Source organism: Lynx rufus, unplaced genomic scaffold, assembly GCF_022079265.1.
Source record: "Lynx rufus isolate CCGP_SWC_20201006 ecotype Redwood Valley unplaced genomic scaffold, mLynRuf1.p SCAF_4, whole genome shotgun sequence".
Lineage (NCBI taxonomy): Eukaryota > Metazoa > Chordata > Mammalia > Carnivora > Felidae > Lynx > Lynx rufus.
In genome coordinates, this window is record NW_025814856.1 from 982,636 (window position 1) to 1,000,951 (window position 18,316).

Here is an 18,316-nt window from a genome sequence, read left to right on the forward strand (position 1 = left end):
GCTTTGGGGTTCGGGTCTGGGACGACCCCCCACGGATCTGTCTTGTAACAACAGTTGTGTCCTGCACGGGCTGATAGTACTGCCTTCACACAGGCCTGAGGTTTGGGTAAACGGCCTTGTCTGCTGTTCTGTGGCGAAGAGTAAGTTTCTGTCCTTGAGGAAGTACCTCCAAGTGCTGTCCCATGTTGTTCTGGGGGCTCACTGTGGGAGTGCGACCAGAGCAGGGTCTCAGGAAGGTCCTGGAAGAGCCGACACACACAGTTCCGCACCCTAAGGGGAAGTGGGTGCGGGAGCGATTAAAAATTCATAAAATCCTTAGGACTCTGAAAATTCAGTGAAGGAAGATGTGGTCAATTCTCATTAATTTAAGGCTTGTTAGCATGAGGATACAGTTAAAGGTTAACTGCTTTGTGAAGGTGTGAACAGTTTCCGCTTCCCTAAAACCACCCAGGTGCCCTAGAGCTGCCTCTCCCACCGTAGTCGTGACCGCAGAGTGGAAGCCATGAGGCTGCACCTGGTTGTCCACACTCTTAGGCATATATTTGCCCTATAATATGTTGGGTCAGCATGACGTTGAAATAATTAAACGTTTCTTAGGTTTAAATGGCAAGAAACACATCTTGTAGAGACCTCAACTTGAGCTGGAATCAGGTCTCTTCTGCCTGAAAGACAGGCCTGTGGAGCCTGTCTACCTGGACGGATTCCTTCCGCTTTCATCTGTCTGACCCAGTCTCTAGCTTCCTCTTCATTTTGAGGGATGTTTTCGCTGAGTATAGACATTTAGTTTGACAGATAATTTTGCCTTTAGCCTTTAAAATTATTTTTTTTTGTTTATTTTTGAGAGACAGAGACAGAGTGAGAGTGGGGGTGGGGTGGGGTCAGAGAGAGCGAGACACAGAATTTGCAACAGCTCCAGGCTCTGAGCTGTCAGCACAGAGCCACACGTGGGCTCAAACCCATGAGATCATGTGAGATCATGACCTGAGCCGAAGTCGGTGGCTCAACCAACTGAGCCACCCAGGTGCACCTGCTCTTAACATTTTAAATATGCCACTGCACTGTATTTGTGCTGCCATTAGTTCAAGTGAGAAATCAGTGTCAACCTTGTTAACCTTCAAAATGAAACTCTTAGTTATTTTACCAGCAAATAAATAAGTAAATAAATTTGGTAAATTGGTTTATTTACAGACAGTAGATAATTACAGTCTGGAACAAGCGATGGCAGAACCACACAAGTCCAGAGAACAAAGGAGACAAAGAGTTTTCTAGTGGAATGTGAAGGTTGGGAGGGTTGCTGTGAACCAAGAGTGCATTGTAGGAAACTAGCAGTTGGACGCGTTGTGGCTGCTCACTGGCTGGGCTGGCAGAGGGTGAAAGCCTTTCTTCCTGCTCCTGGGGGAGTAAAGTATTAGCTAAGGTCCTACTGACTTGCAAGGCTTTTCTCTTTCTGTGGGATCTGCAATTAAGCACGAGTGGTAGTGGACAAGGGCTGCCTTGCTTTTCTCCTGAGTCCATTCTAAAGCACATTTCCATTTATTAATTTTCACACTTGCCCCTTTCAATCAAGCTCCTTCCTCAAAAGCATTGCTCATCAAGAGTCAGTTTTTCCATATTTAGTGTTTTTGTCTTTTGCCAAGAAGAACCTTTCCTACTTGTGTCTTATGTTTGGGGGAACGTACAGAGCAGTGGGAACCACTTAAGGCCACATTTGAGACACAAGGAAGGTTGGGAGGGAGAAACTCTCAGGCACTTGCCAATTAAATATTCTATCTTCCGGAGGTGATAAGCTTTGGAGATTATCTCAAAGCATTGAGCCAACATCACATTATTGGGTATATCATTTATTTTTTTATTTTTTTAATGTTTCTTTTTGAGAGAGAGAGTGAGAGTGCATGAGGAGGGGAGGGGCAGAGGGAGAGGGAGACACAGAATATGAAGCAGGCTCCAGGCTCTGAGCTGTCAGCACAGAGCCCACTGTGGGTCTCGAACTCGTGAACCACGAGATCATGACCTGAGCTGAAGTTGGACACTTAACCAACTGAATCACCCAGGTGCCCTCAGGTATATCATTTTCTTAAAATGTTTTGAGAGGCAATAAATAAACAAACAAACAAACAAATAAAATTAAAATATTATACCGTAAAGAAGTAACATGACAAATCCAAATTGTAAGATGAATCTAATCCGGGACCCCGAGTCTGAAGGCAGCTCACTGAAATGTTTATTGGCACTTATTCCAACCTCAGGGGGAAAGTTCTCCCTGTGGAGGCAGACCCAGAGTCCTGTATGCCTCCTGGAAGTTCCCACCTGGGAGACCGTGAGGGCAGATAGTGGGCCCTGCAGAAGCACAGGGCGAGAACAAACCCAGGGCATGTGGGAGGAGACAGTGCGGGGGAGAACACAAAGCTTAGTGGTGAAGTTTTTGAAAAAAAAATAGCAAAACTTGAAAGGTATTTTGAAATAGTATCTTTATCTCAAACTACTTGGAACCAAATGTGTTCTCAATAATACAGCCTGTAAGGTTGCAAATGAAGACACCATGAACTTGGGTACGAATCCTAAGTCAGTTAATAGGTCAAGTGAAGGAAAGACTTGATTTTCTAAACTTTCTATCCCTTCTGAAAACTCATGGGATGCTCATGAGCCTGTTCCTGAAAGGCCAGAAGACCAAGAAAAGGGTTCCCCCTCCCTCAAGTGTTTTATAAATGCAGACAAGGGCAGGGCATCTCTCGGTGAAGAGAGAAGAAAACAACAGTGAGCTAAAGGACCCCAGACCAGGGCCAAACATCACAGGAAGGCTGTGGCACAGATGTGGTCTGCTGCTGTTCCGGGAAACCTTTACTGTCATATCACCACGTGGTGTGCAAGGCAGTCAGGGTTTGCTGTGTGTCTAGACATGTCACGTGTATCCAAGAGTCTGTGCCCTGGAGTGTGGTGACACAAGGGCTGGCAGGCAGATGCTGAGAGGGGCCTTTCCAGGGAGACTGGAGAGAACCAGGAGGTGTCTTGTCAGTAGGCGAAATCTTGGGGTTGCAAGGTGGGAGGATCCAGGTCTTCCTCTCTCTCCAGAAGGGTACCATGAAGATTGCTCTTCCAGAACATGGTTATTTCAAATAGAAGCGACCAATCTTTTCCAATACTGAAGCATACCTCCCTTTCTCATTGAGGGTCAAAGTCAACAGGGACCAGTGCAATGGACATGCTGTGATATCTCAGGGTGGGAGTCTAGGAGTTCTGGAGGGTGGATATGAGATTTAGGACTAACCACAGTGCTTTCGGACATGGTGTAGGGGGTGGGGGGATGTCTCTCCAGTTTGTCAATTGAGCATCGATAGTGCCATTAGTGTGTTCAACTAAGCCTGAGGATTGTGGATGGTATGTGCAGGGAATGTTTTGTAAAACCAGCTTAACAGACTGGTTCACGGAAGCACCTGACTGGCAAAATGGGTTCACCAATCACTATGAAGTTTGAGAGGTGTTCCCCAGGTAAGGATAATGTTTTCTCACAGCACTGCAGCCACAGGACCAGCACTGGCTTGTCTGCAAGCGAAAGTTTCAGTCCAGTGAGAAAACATGTAAACCATGACTAAACTGTATTCATGTCCAGGAGAGAGGGAGCTGTGTGAAATCCATTTATGCAAACGTGTTTCCCTGGGTTGTACTTGGACAGGTGGGACCAGGGAGGTAGGCACTTTCTGTGGCTTTATTAATGTTTCCTTGCCAATATTAGTTCATGAACATTACCACTGTATCATTAGGCCAGGGTTTAATGCATATACAGTGCTGAGTAGTGGGCATTGTTGAATCTCCAGTAGGGCCAGAGTGTTATTTGGTCCAAACCAATGTTCTCTCTTTTTACTGAATCAATAATTATTAGATTTTCAGTATTGTTTTTCCCTCTCTGAGGCCAGTTATTGGGTATCCTTTGTTAATTTTTCCAAATTATCATTTGGGAGAACATCCCTTTAGACCAAGACAGATATTTGGCTTTTGGTTTCCTGGAGAGTAGTGCTTTTCATGGAAATATCAGTGAGGTGATTTCCTTTGGGCCACCATGGGGTTTAGCCTGGAGTGCCCGGGAACCTTAGTAGGGCCCAAGCAGCTAGCAAAAGTATAGCATCTAATACATTTTGGACATAGGAGTCATTTTAATTTTATCCCCATTGGAGGTAAGGAAGCCACACAATTTGTACAATATTCCAAAAGTATGAACAACCCCAAAGGCATACTGACAATTGGTATAGTCTGTGGTTTTACCCTTAGTTAAAGTGCAAGCTCAAATAAGGGAATATAACTCACCTATTAGGCTGAAGTAGCCACAAGTAAGGGTGCTCCCTCAGTGATTTCAAAAATAAGTTGCAATAGCACACTCAACCCATTCAACATTATCATCCTTTAGGTAAAACCTGCAGTAAACCATCAAAACTATGCCTTAGTTAGTTTCCCATACACTGCAATGGGGAGTCAAAAGGTGATCTGTCAGCATTGCCAAATTAACTCAGTCTGCAGTGGATATGTCTTCCCTTTCCATCCTGGTCCTGTTAACCAGAAGAGTATGTTCCTGGTTCAGACGATTAGCAAACATGGAGTTAGTTAAAGGCTACTTGGGCGGATTCCCCGTCTTAAAGGAAGAGCAGCATTTTCTTTGAGGACAACTTGGGGTTGAGTGTAATTGTCATCAACAGGTTCATTCATCAGGTGCTGTTTGCAATCCTAAACCCTGTTCCCGTCAGCAGGCTTAGGAAAAGCTACCACATTTGCCCGGTGGAGACTTTCATTGTGTGTTCTAGCATCTTGCCAGAAGTGAGAGGTCTGTTTCTCTAAATACCTTTCAAGGATTTCCTGGCAGACTCGCTTCATCCTGTGTGTGGCCTGACCCTCACCAACACGTATAGGGACTAGTTGATATCAATCTGAGAAATCAGTTTGGGAAGTTTGAGTAAGTATGTTAAATTCGTCATCAAATCTACGGGGGTCTTCAGTCACTTTGGGAAACTCATTCACTCTGGCTCACAGTTCAGCTTTCATCCAGGGAAGAAACTGGGGTTTGTTTGGATCATCAGATTTAGTTTTAAAGGGGCAGGTTTTAACAGGTGCAGGAGAGGAAGGATTGGGGCAAGACTCAGAGGAACAGGGACTTTCAGCAGGAAGAGAGGAAGAGGGTGATGGAGGCAAATTTGCCTATTTTTTCTTTCGTTACTTGTGACTTCGATGTTACAGCTAAGAAGTCACTGCCACATCCAATGTCATGAAGGTTTTTTCCTATATTTCCTTCTAAGAGTTTTGTTGTTTTAGGGCTTACATGTAGGTTCTTGATCCATCTTGAGTTAATGTTTGGGTATGGTGTTAGGTAAAGGTGCCACTTTGTTTTTTTGCATGTAGATGTCCAGTTCCTTGGCACCATTTATTGAAATCACTGTCCTTTCCTCATTGAATGGTCTTAGCACACTTGTCAAAATCAGCTGACCATGTATGCAAGGATTTACTTCTGGGTTTTCTATTCTATCTGCTTGGTCTATATGTCTATCTTTATGCCCTTCCCACACTGTTTTGATTATAGTAGCTTTGTAGTTAACTCGTAAGCCAGGAAGAGGGAAACTTACAAATTTTGTTCCTTTTTGTCATAGACTCTAAGTCTAAAGTTCTCTTTTGGCCAGCAAAAGAGTGGGATGCAGGATGAAAAGCGAGAGATGGCTAATATCCAGGAAAAGACAAGAGCCCAGAATAAGGGTCCTTGCCCAGTTTTTATTAGGATCAGAAGACTTACAAACATGGCTATGGATATGCACAAAGAGACAATGAATCTGTGAACATTAACTTGTGGACATGAGGGAAAGGGGGTCTTGAGCATATTTGGGGTTAGGGGTTTGGGTTAATACAAAATATTGGTGCTGGGCAGGTGGGCAGGAGGTTGTTTACAGTGGACCTGAGGCACCACCTGTTTATCTTAGCTAGCCTAGGGGATGAGACAGGTAGGACAAATAACCTCAGGGTTAACAAGGCACCTTTCTTTTGTTAATCATCTCTGCTCTGGGCTGCTTCACCTGAAGTGCAGGTCTATAGCCCAATTTACCTGCTTACCTAATTTGGTCCTTCCTTCCTATGAAGGCAGCTTTCTGCTATACTACTAAATTGGGGGGCACTTTTGCCCTGAATACCTAATCTTGCTTGCCTCATATACCTTTGTATTGGGGGGTCTTTGCACCCCTCTCTATTCTGAGTGGGGGGATCTGCACCCCGTCTCTAGGCTAGGTGCCTTTGCACCCCCTCTTTATTCTGAGGTGCCTTTGCACCTCCCTACTCTTGTTTACCCAAACCCAGGTTGTGAGTATCCTATGGCTTTGTATTTCTTTATGCCTTGTTAACCCATTGGTGTAAGCCCAGGGGATTCCTAAGCTTATTCCCCACACCTTTTGAAGACTGTTTTGACTACTTGAGGTTGCTGGAGATTCTTTATGAATATTAGCATGGGTGTTTCTATTTCTGCAAAGAAAAAGCCATTGGGATTTTGATAGGAATTGCATTGAATCTGTAGATTGCTTTGAGTAGTACTGACATTTTAAAAATACTCTTTTTTTTTTTTTTTTTTTTTGCGGGCGGGGGGGGGGGGGCGCCTGGATGGCTCAATTAATTCAGCATCTGACTCTTGGTTTTGGCTCAGGTCATGATCTCACAGTTTTGTGAGTTTGAGTCCCATGTTGGGCTCTGTGCTGGTGGCATGGAGCCTGCTTGGGATTCTGTCTCCCTCTCTCTGCCCCTCCAAGTCACGCTATCTCTGTCTCTCTCAAAATATATAAACTTAAAAAAAAACCTGTCTTTTTTTTTAAGTTTAATTTTGAGACATCACACAGATGTGTGAATAGGGAGGGACAGAGAGAGAGAGGGAGAGAGAAATTCCAAGCACAGAGCCTGACACAGGACTCCATCTCACAAACCATGAGATCACGACCTGAGCTGAAATCAAGAGTGGGGTGCTTAGCCAATTGAGCCATCTAGGTGCCCTTAAAAATATTGTCTTTCTGGGGATGCAACCTGGTGCAGCCACTCTGGAAAACAGTATGGAGGTTCCTCAAAAAAACTAAAAATAGAACTACGCTATGACCCAGCAATTGTACTACTAGGCATTTATCTAAGGGATACAGGTGTGCTGTTTTGAAGGGACACATGCACCCCCCCCCATGTTTATAGCAGCACTATCAATAGCCAAAGTATGGAAAGAGCCCAAATGTCCATTGATGGTTGAATGGATAAAGAAGATGTGTATATATATATATATATATATATATACACACACACACACACACACACACACACACACACACACACATACATACACAATGGAGTATTACTCGGCAATCAAAAGAACAAAATCTTGCCATTTGCAGCTATGTGGATGGAACTGGAGGGTATTATGCTAAGTGAAATTAGTCAGAGAAAGACAAAAATCACATGACTTCACACATATGAGGACTTTAAGAGACAAAACAGATGAACATAAGGGAAGGGAAAAAAATAATATAAAAACAGGGAGGGGGACAAAACAGAAGAGACTCTTAAATATGGAGAACAAACAGAGGGTTACTGGAGGGGTTGTGGGAGAGAGCATGGGCTAAATGGGTAAGGGGCATTAAGGAATCTACCCCTGAAATCATTGTTGCACTATATGCTAACTAATTTGGATGTAAATTTAAAAAAATAAATAAAACAAGTTTAAAAATACAAAAATACTTAAAAAATTGTCTTTGAATCATGAATATATGATGTTTCCATTATTCATATCTTTAATTTCTTTCAGCAATGATTTGTAGTTTTATCTTATATGAGTCTTTTGCCTCGTTGGTTAATTCCTAAACACTTAATACTTTTTGATGATGTTTTAAATGGAATTGTTTTTGTAATTTCCTTTTCAGATTTTTTATTTGATTTAGAAAAGAAACTTTTGTGTTTTTATCCTGATATTTTTCTAAGTTCATTTATTATTTCTAATGGTTGTGTGTGTGTGTGTGTGTGTGATTTTTAGAGTATTCTACACCTAAGCTGTACAGAGATCATCTTTATTCCTTTCCAAGTTGGATGCTTATTTCTTTTCCTTGCCTAATTGCTCTGGGTATAACTTCCAGTACTCCATTAAACAGGAGTGGTGAAATTCATTCTTATTCCTGATCTGAGGGCATAAGTTTTCAGTCTCTCACCACTGAGTGTGATGTTCTCTGGGGGTTTTTCTCATGCGGATTTTATTAAATGGAGGTGGTACCTTTCTACTCCTAGTCGATGGAATGTTAACATAAAAGGGTGTTGAATTTTGTTGCGTGCTGTTTCTGCATCAGTTTAAGATAATCCTTTGGATTTTTTCTCTTCATTCATTTTTCTCATTAATGTGGCATATTGCATGGATCAATTTTTGTACGCCCAACCATTCTTACATTCCAGTGATAAGTCTCACTTCATCACAGTGTACAATCCTTTCAGTATGCTGCTGAGTTCTATCTGCTAGCATTTTGTTGGGGGAGTTTTGCATACAAATTCATAAAGGATATTGGTTTGTAGTTTTGTTTCCTGGGGGGTGATGCTGGTCTCACAGAATAACTTGAGAAGTGTTCCTTCTCTCCTCTTCAATTTTTTGGAAAATTTTGCTAAGGATTAGTATTCTTCTTCACGTGTTTGGTACAATACACCAGTGAAGCCTTCAGGTTAAGGACTTTTCTTTGGGAGAATTTTGACTACTGATTCAGCCTCATTAGATTTCTATTTGGAATTTGTTTCCTCATGATTGATTCTCGGTACATTTTGTGTTTCTAGGAATTCCCCCATTCCATCTAGGTTGTCCAAGTTTTTGCTGTACGTTTCTTCATAGTATTCTCTTGTAGTCTTTCTTATTGCTTTTTTTAATGTTTTATTTTTTATTTTTGACACAGAGATAGAGCATGAGCAGGGAAGGGGCAGAGAAAGAGGGAGACACAGAATCCGAAGCAGCCTCCAGGTTTTGAGCTGTCAGCACAGAGCCTGACACAATGCTTGAACCCACAAACCGCGAGATCATGACCTGAGCCAAAGTCGGACGCTCAACCGACTGAGCCACCCAGGCGCCCCAGTCCTTTTTATTTCTGTAGATTCAGTAGCAATGTCCTGTCACTTCTGATCTTAGTAATTTGAGTCTTCTCTTTCTCAGTCTACCTAGCTAAAGGTTTGCCAATTTTGTTGATCTTCTCAACCAAGTTTTGGTTTCATTGATTTTCTCTATTTTCTTCTTCATTTATCTCTGCTCTAATGTTTATTATTTCCTTTCTTCAGCTAGGTTTGGATTTCGTCCCTCTTTCTTGATTTCTGAGGTTGTCAAGTCAGGTTGTTGATTTGAGGTCGTCCTTGTGTCTTAATGTAAGCATATGTACATACATTCTCCCTTAGCAATGCCTTTACTGCTCTCTGTATGTTTTGGTAAGTTTATCCTTTTCATTTCTCTCAAGAACTTTTTTTTAATGTTTATTTTTGAGAGAGAGGGAGAGACAGAGCGTGAGTAGGGGAGGGGCATAGAGAGAGAGACAGAATCCAAAGCAGGCTTCAGGTTCTAAGCTGTCAGCACAGAGCCTGATGCAGGACTTGAACTCAAGAACCGCGAGATCATGACCTGAGCCGAAGTCCGACGCTCAGCCGACTGAGCCACACAGGCGCCCCTCACTCAAGTACTTGTAAATTTCTCTTGTGATGCCTTCTTTGACCCATTTGAGCTATTTTTTTAATGTTTATTTTTGAGAGAGAAAGAGAGAGTGTGAACAGGGGGGACAGAGAGAGAGGGAGACACAGAATCGGAAGCAGGCTCCAGGCTCCCCTGTCTGCACAGAGCCTGACGTGGGGCTCGAACTCACAAACCATGAGATTGTAACGTGAGCCAAAGTCAGATGCTTAACCGACTAAGCCACCCTGGTGCCCCAATTTGAGCTATTTTAAAGTATGGTAATTAACATTGCTGTCAGAGAAAAGGTGCCCTTGCTGAAGAGAAACCATATGCTGTTGGGGTTGATGAGGGCAAAGGAAGTCCTTGTGCAGTTACAGTTACTGCACCCACCCATCCACTTCTCTGTGTTTGAATAAAATGATAGCAATTTGAAATACTTGGAAGTAAAATCTAACTAAAATAATGAGAAAAGATAAATTAACCAAATGCTTCAAAGAGTATGCAAGTTCTACAATAGCTGTCGTTGTCTTTATGCTCTCCTCTGTTTCTTGGTGTTTTACAAATAGGCTGGGGTACATAACAGAATAGCGGGTGATTGAAGGATACATGGGTGCATGTACCTTTGTGATATCCTTGGCAGTCATGACACTGTTGGATGTGACTGTGCATGTGTTGAGCTGGTTGTGTGGCCGTGGGGATTGCTGTGGCTGAGGTGTGTGTGTCCTTGTGACATGGATTCTGCCACTGTTACAGCCTGCGCACCTCATGCCATAGAGACCTGCTCCCTAGTGGGTGCAGTTGTGCATCACTAATGATGCTTCTCAGCAGGAGGACACTTCGGTTCCTTATGGGAACACTGGAGCTCCAGGAGACCTCGGGACAGGCCCTGGAGAGAGAGAGACATGCTGCTGAGGCCCAAGGATTACGATTCCCCATAGGAAAAACTGGGCTGGGCTTTTGTTTCATGGCCACAGCATTCCCAAAGGACTGACAGGACTCAGCATCTAGTCACGGTCACTGCCAAGATCTCTCATAGGGAAAGGATACAGGGGCAGATCAGTGAGAGGAATAGGTCCATGGGCCCAAGTTTGGGAAGCAAGGCCCAAGCTTTTGGGTTCTCCCACTGGAGGCACACAGGGTGCACTTCATGAATTTTTTTGTGACAGCTCATGTAAATTGTTGCCAGCCAGGGAGGCTCAGTACAGAAACAGTGCCAAGGTTTGTATCGGGGAACTGCTCACACAAGTACTGACTGCCTGTCACATGCCAACATTCCAGACTCCCAGAAGGAGGGCAGGAGTTCTGCTTGAACTACATTGCTTATACAAACAGTATAGACGTAGCCAACCTTTCAAAGGACAGCAGTCGGGCCTGCTGTGTTAACTCTTGTCTACAGTCCAGGCCTTTGGCCCTTGGTTTACAGCAAAATAGTTATCAGTGGGAACCATATGGCAGGATGAGACCATCTGCCAGTGCTGATCTCTGTTATGATGTTTAAGGATAGTGGACTTTGGAAAAAAGAAAGGCTTTTCTTAGAAAGCCAGCTGGATTCCTCCTTAAACTTCTGTATCCACCTTTTTGGCTGGCCTATCGATTCAGACACAACACAACTCTGCCCAGTAACTGGAAGTTGACCTGAATGTCTCCCACAGCTCAGGCAGTGTCAGCACATGTGACACACACAGGAAGTACAGTCCCAAAGGAGGCAGAGAGGGCACAGCTGTCAGGGTGTCCTGAGCACACATTGGTGCATCAGGCAGTTCAGGCTCAGAGGTCCCTGTGTGGCTTCTAACATGGCCCCTTCTGCCTCTAGAGTTCTCTGTCCTGTCCAGATAATTCAGTTCAGTCCTTGACTTTAGAAGGACTGCCTCACTCCCAGATGGCTTGCCTGCCCTGACCCCCTGCTTCATTCGCCTGGACAGTGTCTCCAGGTGCTCCGTATGGGAATAACAGAGCCAGGCAGTGCCAGCCAGACTCACATGGGTCAGCCCAGCCGTCTGCGCTCAGACACTCACAGCACGTTAGAAAGATGGCGTGAGGTTTCCTTCAGGAAGGATTCTGAGAAACAAGGTTGACATTGGCCTCTGCCTTCCCCATCACCTCACTAGACACCAGACTTGTGTTCCACTTAGCCATTATAACATGACATTTTTTTATTTTTTTTATTTAAAAAAAAATTTTTTTTTCAACGTTTATTTATTTTTGGGACAGAGAGAGACAGAGCATGAACGGGGAAGGGGCAGAGAGAGAGGGAGACACAGAATTGGAAACAGGCTCCAGGCTCTGAGCCATCAGCCCAGACCCTGACGCGGGGCTCGAACTCACGGACCGCGAGATCGTGACCTGGCTGAAGTCGGACGTTTAACCGACTGCGCCACCCAGGCGCCCCATAACATGACATTTTAAAACCAGCCCCTCCTCTCACCCAGACCTTTCCCGTGGAAGAGGCGTGCAGAAGAGGAATAACAACATTTCCATGGAAAACATTTTGATACAACTTACTCAGACACATCCCATTTAAAAGTTGTTCAGGACGAGCTGCTAAGTTTTCAAAAATGAATTTGCACAACCTCCCACTCATTTTGTCCTGATGATTTATCCAGCAAGCAGCCCAGAAGAGAGGAGTATGTTTCTGGAGACCACCACCTTAGTACAGTGTGCATACCAGGAGGAAGGGCAAGGGAGGTGGGTCAGGCTTCCAGAAAGCAGATGAGAGTTGTGATGAGAGTTGTGACATCAGAGCCTGATGTCAGGGGTGGACAGAGAGGCCACTGTCCCTGTGTTGTGCCCTCCCCAAATGAACAGCTTTTGGTAGGAATCACAAGTTAGCAGTACAGTCGGTCTGTGTATCAGATGATCGCTGCAAACATTTATGTCTGTTTTTACCATCCACGCGTTGATCCAGAAGCAAGAGCACAAAACAGAAAGCCTGCGACCTCCCCCTCCTTTTTTTAATCATTACATATTTACTCAGACCCCGAGCAGTAAATTCAGCATTTATAGTGTTGCATTAGGGCCGCCAAGCAAGATCATGGGCTAGAATGCAGGAGAGGCTAGGGGAGTGGTACGCCAAGGCAAGAGCTTTTACAAACGCAGCTTGCAACTCTGAGTTCACACCCACACTGGAAAGACCCTGATCCGTAATACCCATTTCCAAAGTCTGAGTGCACATCAGGTGGCCTAAAACTTTTAACCGTCAAGATTTTAAGCTTGAAGCATGCCCCTACCTTTATTTTCATGCGACGTCATTCATGTAAACTCCACAAATTCACAGCTGTAATATTTCTTCCCAATATTTACAAGTACTTCCAACAGTTCCTGAAACACTTCATTCACAATTTATTCAGTGTGTTTGTATGAATTAATGACGACCTCCTCACTGCAACTGTTACTGTCCATAGAGAAAATATACATCCCACCCCATGCATTTCCTGTTATCTGACTTGCCACAGTTTGCTTTCCTGAAAGGTCCCTATTTCCTTATAAACCACACCTTTGCCATGTTGACAGTCTCTCTTTTCTCACAAAAATACAAGACCAGGAGTGTTAACACTTGTTTGTGTCATGCCTCTACATCCAGGGCCTAGGATGTCCTGGTTAGCTTTAAACCTAACTGTATACATTTTGAAACTAAAATGCTGGGTATATGAGGGCTGCTCAGAAAATAGCATCAAGGTGCGACTGGGTGGCTCAGTCGGTTAAGCATCCGATTCTTGGTTTCGACGTGGGTCATGATCTCAAGATTTGTGGGTTTGAGCCCTGCATCAGGCTCCACACTGACAGCACAGGGCCTGCTTGGGAGTCTCCCTCCCTCCCTCTCTCTCTCTCTCTCTGTCTCTCCCCAACTTGCATGCACACACTTGCTCTCAAAATAAATAAAAACTTAAAAAAAATAAAATCAAATCATACCAGAAAGAAAAGTCCTTGAATTTGTACAAACCTAGTAACCCTGACAGAATAAGTGTTGCCTAAGTTGGTAATTAGTTGATTTCACAGTCCATAATCGCAATGGGATGTTTTAATATATCCCCAGAGTGAAAAGTAAAAAAGAACATTTCTTAGTATCCATGTTGGGGATCACATGGAAATGCTGACAGCCTGAGAATGAAAGTCAAGTGCTCGCTGTCTGTTTTGAGGGTACTCTTGATTAAAAGAGGCAGGAATCACTACAATAGTCTAGACGTCAGTGTCCAGTCTGCTTTTTGTATGTCTCATGCATATTTGACAGTTAATGAATTTGAACCGAGAAGTCTGTGGGGAAGATATTTAGGGAAATATTCCCAGACTTACCCACATTTCTGTAATGAAATCTGGTATAACCATCTCCAACTCCATCTATACATTTATGTCACAGGTCTCTATTCTTAATTCAAAACTTACTGTCCAGGTCACGCGGAGAAGGAAAAGAGAAAATTGCAGGAGATAAAGATTGCTCTTTGTAGAGTTTTGCATACTTACCAAATTTTGCATCAAACAAGACTATTTTGGTAAGAAAAATACAGAAGTGATATCCACTATGTGCCATACTAGAACAGTAAGAAAATTGCTAAAGTTCTATTGTTCTAATGATACAGAAAAACTACGGTTTTGTTCATCTCAGCCTGTCAGTTGCCATGCTATTGGCTAGGAATGTCTGGGGGCACTCCCCTGAGCCATACTACTTGCGGTGAGCCCCCACAGACATGACCCATCCAGAGCTAGTGTTGTGACTGGACTGTTCCTTGTGGTTCTTCATATGACTGTAAGATGCACCTCACCAATTGCCATCATGGAACTTACAAGAACTAGGTTTAATACAAGTCCTGGAGAGTATATAGCACACCTGGGCCACATAGCAAGGTTGTGAGTACAGAGAGCATGCACACCGGGTGTTCTACATACGTTGGGGTCAAGGGTGGAGGGTGGTTCCCTATCTATTGGTTCTATTGGCAATTGTATTACACAACCAGCAAGGTTTATTCTAGATGAAGCTTTGAAGTGGATGTACTGTCAGGCACTTACCTACAATACAGAAGAGTTAAGTTTTCTGTAACATTTAAAAAAAAAAAGCACCTTTCTGTAACATTAAAAGAGCACTTGAAATTACTATGGTTCAAATAAACTACAAAGAAAGAAAAATAAATGGGAAAATCGGGGGAACACTATTCAAACATATGCACTCTAGCTGAAAGACTTGGAGAGTTATTTCTAACATGAACATTTTTTTGTGAAAACATTCTTTTTTGTGAAGAACATTCTTTTTGTGAAGAACATTCTTTTTGTGAAAGAACTATTTAGGGGTCCATTTTTTTAAGTTTATTTATTTTGAGAGAGAGAGAGCAGGGGAGGGGCAGAGACAGAGAGAGGGAAACAGAGAATCCCAAGCAGGCTTCATGCACAGAGCCCAACACAGGGCTTGAACCTACGAACTGTGAGATCATGACCTGAGCTGAAGCTAAGAGTTAGGCACTCAATTGACTGAACCACCCAGGCACTCGTATGGGTCCATTTTTATTTTTTATTTTTTTTAATGTTTTATTATTTTTGAGAGAGAGAGAGAGAGAGAGAGAGAGAGAACATGAATAGGGGAGGGGCAGAGAGAGAGGGAAACACAGAATCGGAAGCAGGCTCCAGGCTCTGAGCCATCAGCCCGATGCAGGGCTCGAAGTCACAGACCGCGAGATTGTGACCTGAGTTGAAGTCAGACGCTTAATCAACTGAGCCACCCAGGCGCCCCAGGGGTCCATTTTTAAAATGAGGTAATGACAAACACAATACCATATTTATATCTTCTATATTTCTTTCCTGGCATGAATTTTCTGGAGTATTATATATAAATCAGTGCAAGGTTTTCCAACATTACTTACGATTATGGAACTCCCCTCTAAAAAGTATGACTTAACAAACTTTTCAAATATTCCATGCCTTTCTGGAGCTACTACCCAGTGTGCATCCTCACATAGTTTTGAAAGGATGAGGGCCACTTGAAGGCTTTCCCACACTGTTTACATGTGGGGTGTCTCTCCCGTGTGCATCCTCAAGTGCTTCTGTAAGGACGAGGACCAGCTGAAGGCTTTCCCACATTGTGTACATTCATAAGGCTTCTCTCTGGTGTAGGTCCGCACGTGGCCTTGGAAGGATTTGGAAGAAGTGAAGGCTCGCCCACAATTTTTACATTTATACAGTTTCTCTTCAGTGTGAATTCTCACATGTTCTCAAAAGGTTGAGGGCCAACTGAAGGCTTTCCCGCACTGTTTGCACTCGTAAGGTTTCTCTCCAGTGTGGGTTCTCACATGCCCCTGGAAGGACTTGGGGGAACTGAACAATTTCTCACAGTGCCCACAGTTAAACAGCTTCTCCCCAATTTGCACTCTCACATGTACATGGAAGGTTTAGGGCCGAAAGCTTTCCCACACTCCTTACACTCATAGGGCTTCTCTCTAGTGTGAGTCTTTTAGTGTCTTTGAAAAGACTGGGGATAACTGAAGGGTTTTCCACATTGTTTACACTTACAGGACTTCTTCCCAGTGTGTGTTATCACGTGTCTTCAGAAGGTTGAAGGATAACTGAAGGCTTTCCCACATTCCTTACACTTATATGGCTTCTCCCCAGTATGAGTTCTCATGTGTCTGGTAAGACTGGTGATCTCTGGGACGGCTGTACCGCAATGCTTGCATTTATAGGTTTTCTCCCCTGTGTGACTCTTTATATGTTGAGAGAGGGAGTAGGGATGCCAGAAACTTTTCCCACATGACTTACATTCACAGGGCTTCTCTCCAGTGTGTGTTATCACGTGTCTTGGAAAGACTGAAGGATAAATAAAGACTTTTCCACATTCCTTACATTTATATGGCTTTTCTCCTGTGTGCATTTGCACATGCCCAGTAAAACTGGAGAACTGACTGAAGGCTTGCCTGCACCACTTGCATTCATAGGTTTCCCCCTGAAGTGTGTATCTTCCTATGTTGAGTGAGGGAGTAAGAATGGTAAAAGTCTCTTCCACATAATTTGCAATCATACGGCTTCAGTGTGTGTTATCATGTGTCTTTCAAAGATTGAGGGATAAATGAAGGCTTTCCCACATTCCTTGCACTTATATGGCTTCTCCCCAGTGTGAGTTCTCATGTGTCTAGTGAGACTGGAGAATTCATGGAAGGTTTCCCCACATTGCTTGCATTCATTATTTTCCTCTGTAGTGTGAATCCTGATATGTTGAGTGAGGGAGCAGAAATAAAGAAAGGTTTTACCACATAATTTACACCCATAGGGTTTCTCTCCAGTGTGAGTTCTCAGGCTTGTGGGACAAATGAAGGCCTGCTTGCATTCCTGACATGGATATGGTTTTTGCCCACAGTGAGATCTGACATGCCTCTTAAGGGAAGAAAGATGTATGAAGCCATTTCCACACTTGGTGCATTCATAGAGTTTTACTCCAGTAGAAATATTCTTGTGGGAATTAAGATGGGGACAGTGGCTGCACATGTCTCTGTGTTGATTTCCTTCATTGCTTTCACAGAATCTGTCACAGGATTTCTGTTAAAAGTCAGAAATACATTATCAATGTTATGTTTATTAGTGATTTGTTATTAGCAACTAGTAAGTATTATAACTAGATGACTAACTTCATTTTAGTATACAGGAAGTTTTTCTACCCTCTGTGGATTGTCTTAGAGTTCATTAAATGCCCTGGAAGTGACCTCAGCATGTTCACTGTTCATTACTATTTGTTATGTATGGGGTCTTCCTAGAATCATTTCTAACTGAATTATGCTTCAAACATTCAATGTCTCAGTCAAGTTTTTGAAAACTTTCTTAAAATTCTAAATAAATAGATTTGGAGCTGGATTTTTTTTTTTTTTTTTTTTTTAAGTTCATGACCTACTAAAATTCTGTCCTGGGATTGCGACTTTTTTATCTTGTGAACGCAACTCACCTCAGATGTCTTGCATGGTTTCCATGCTGATCTTCAATGCTATGGTCTTCCCAATTTTTTCTAAAATGTAGGCACAAGAGTTGGGGCGCCTGGGTGGCTTCGTCGGTTAAGCATCCGACTTCGGCTCAGGTCACGATCTCACGGTCCGTGAGTTCGAGCCCCGCGTCGGGCTCTGTGCTGACAGCTCAGAGCCTGGAGCCTGTTTCAGATTCTGTGTCTCCCTCTCTTTCTGCCCCTCCCCTGTTCATGCTCTCTCTCTGTCTCAAAAATAAACGTTAAAAAAAATTTAAAAAAATGTAGGCACAAGAATTATTTCTTGTGAATTTCACTATTTTCTGTTCATTAGATATTTTTTTTCTCAAGTGCATCCTGTGGAACCAACCCACTGGCTTTAAACAGTGTCTTGTAATCAGAAACAAAAAGGTGAATGAACATATTAGAGGAAGAAGGCACTGCTGAGCAAAGACAGACTTTGATGACTTTAGTGCTTTCAAAACTTCATCAATGGTAGGCAAAAGGGGTCAACATAGTACACTAGTAATGACTGTCACAAGGTTTCCAAGAAGAAACCTCTCTGTGAACCAAAACAACACATGAAGCCAATACCCAGACTATTGAAACCAAAAGAGCTTCAGGGCTTCTAAACCAAAACAAAAATAAAACTTCAGTTTTTTGGTTTTTTTTTTTTTTTTTTTTTGGAAAAGACTCAAGTTTTTATTCCAAACTCATTG

At 43.1% G+C, this 18,316-nt stretch overlaps 1 protein-coding gene across 1 annotated transcript; it reads right to left on the minus strand.

The window, feature by feature from the left end:
* Nucleotides 1–15,482: 15,482 nt before the first annotated feature.
* LOC124524851 (zinc finger protein 57-like) lies at nt 15,483–16,687 on the minus strand. The gene is given in 2 exon segments (XM_047097275.1): nt 15,483–15,970; nt 16,036–16,687. Coding segments are annotated over 2 exon segments (738 nt in total). The 5' UTR covers nt 16,671–16,687; the 3' UTR covers nt 15,483–15,867.
* Between the last annotated feature and the right edge of the window lie 1,629 nt (nt 16,688–18,316).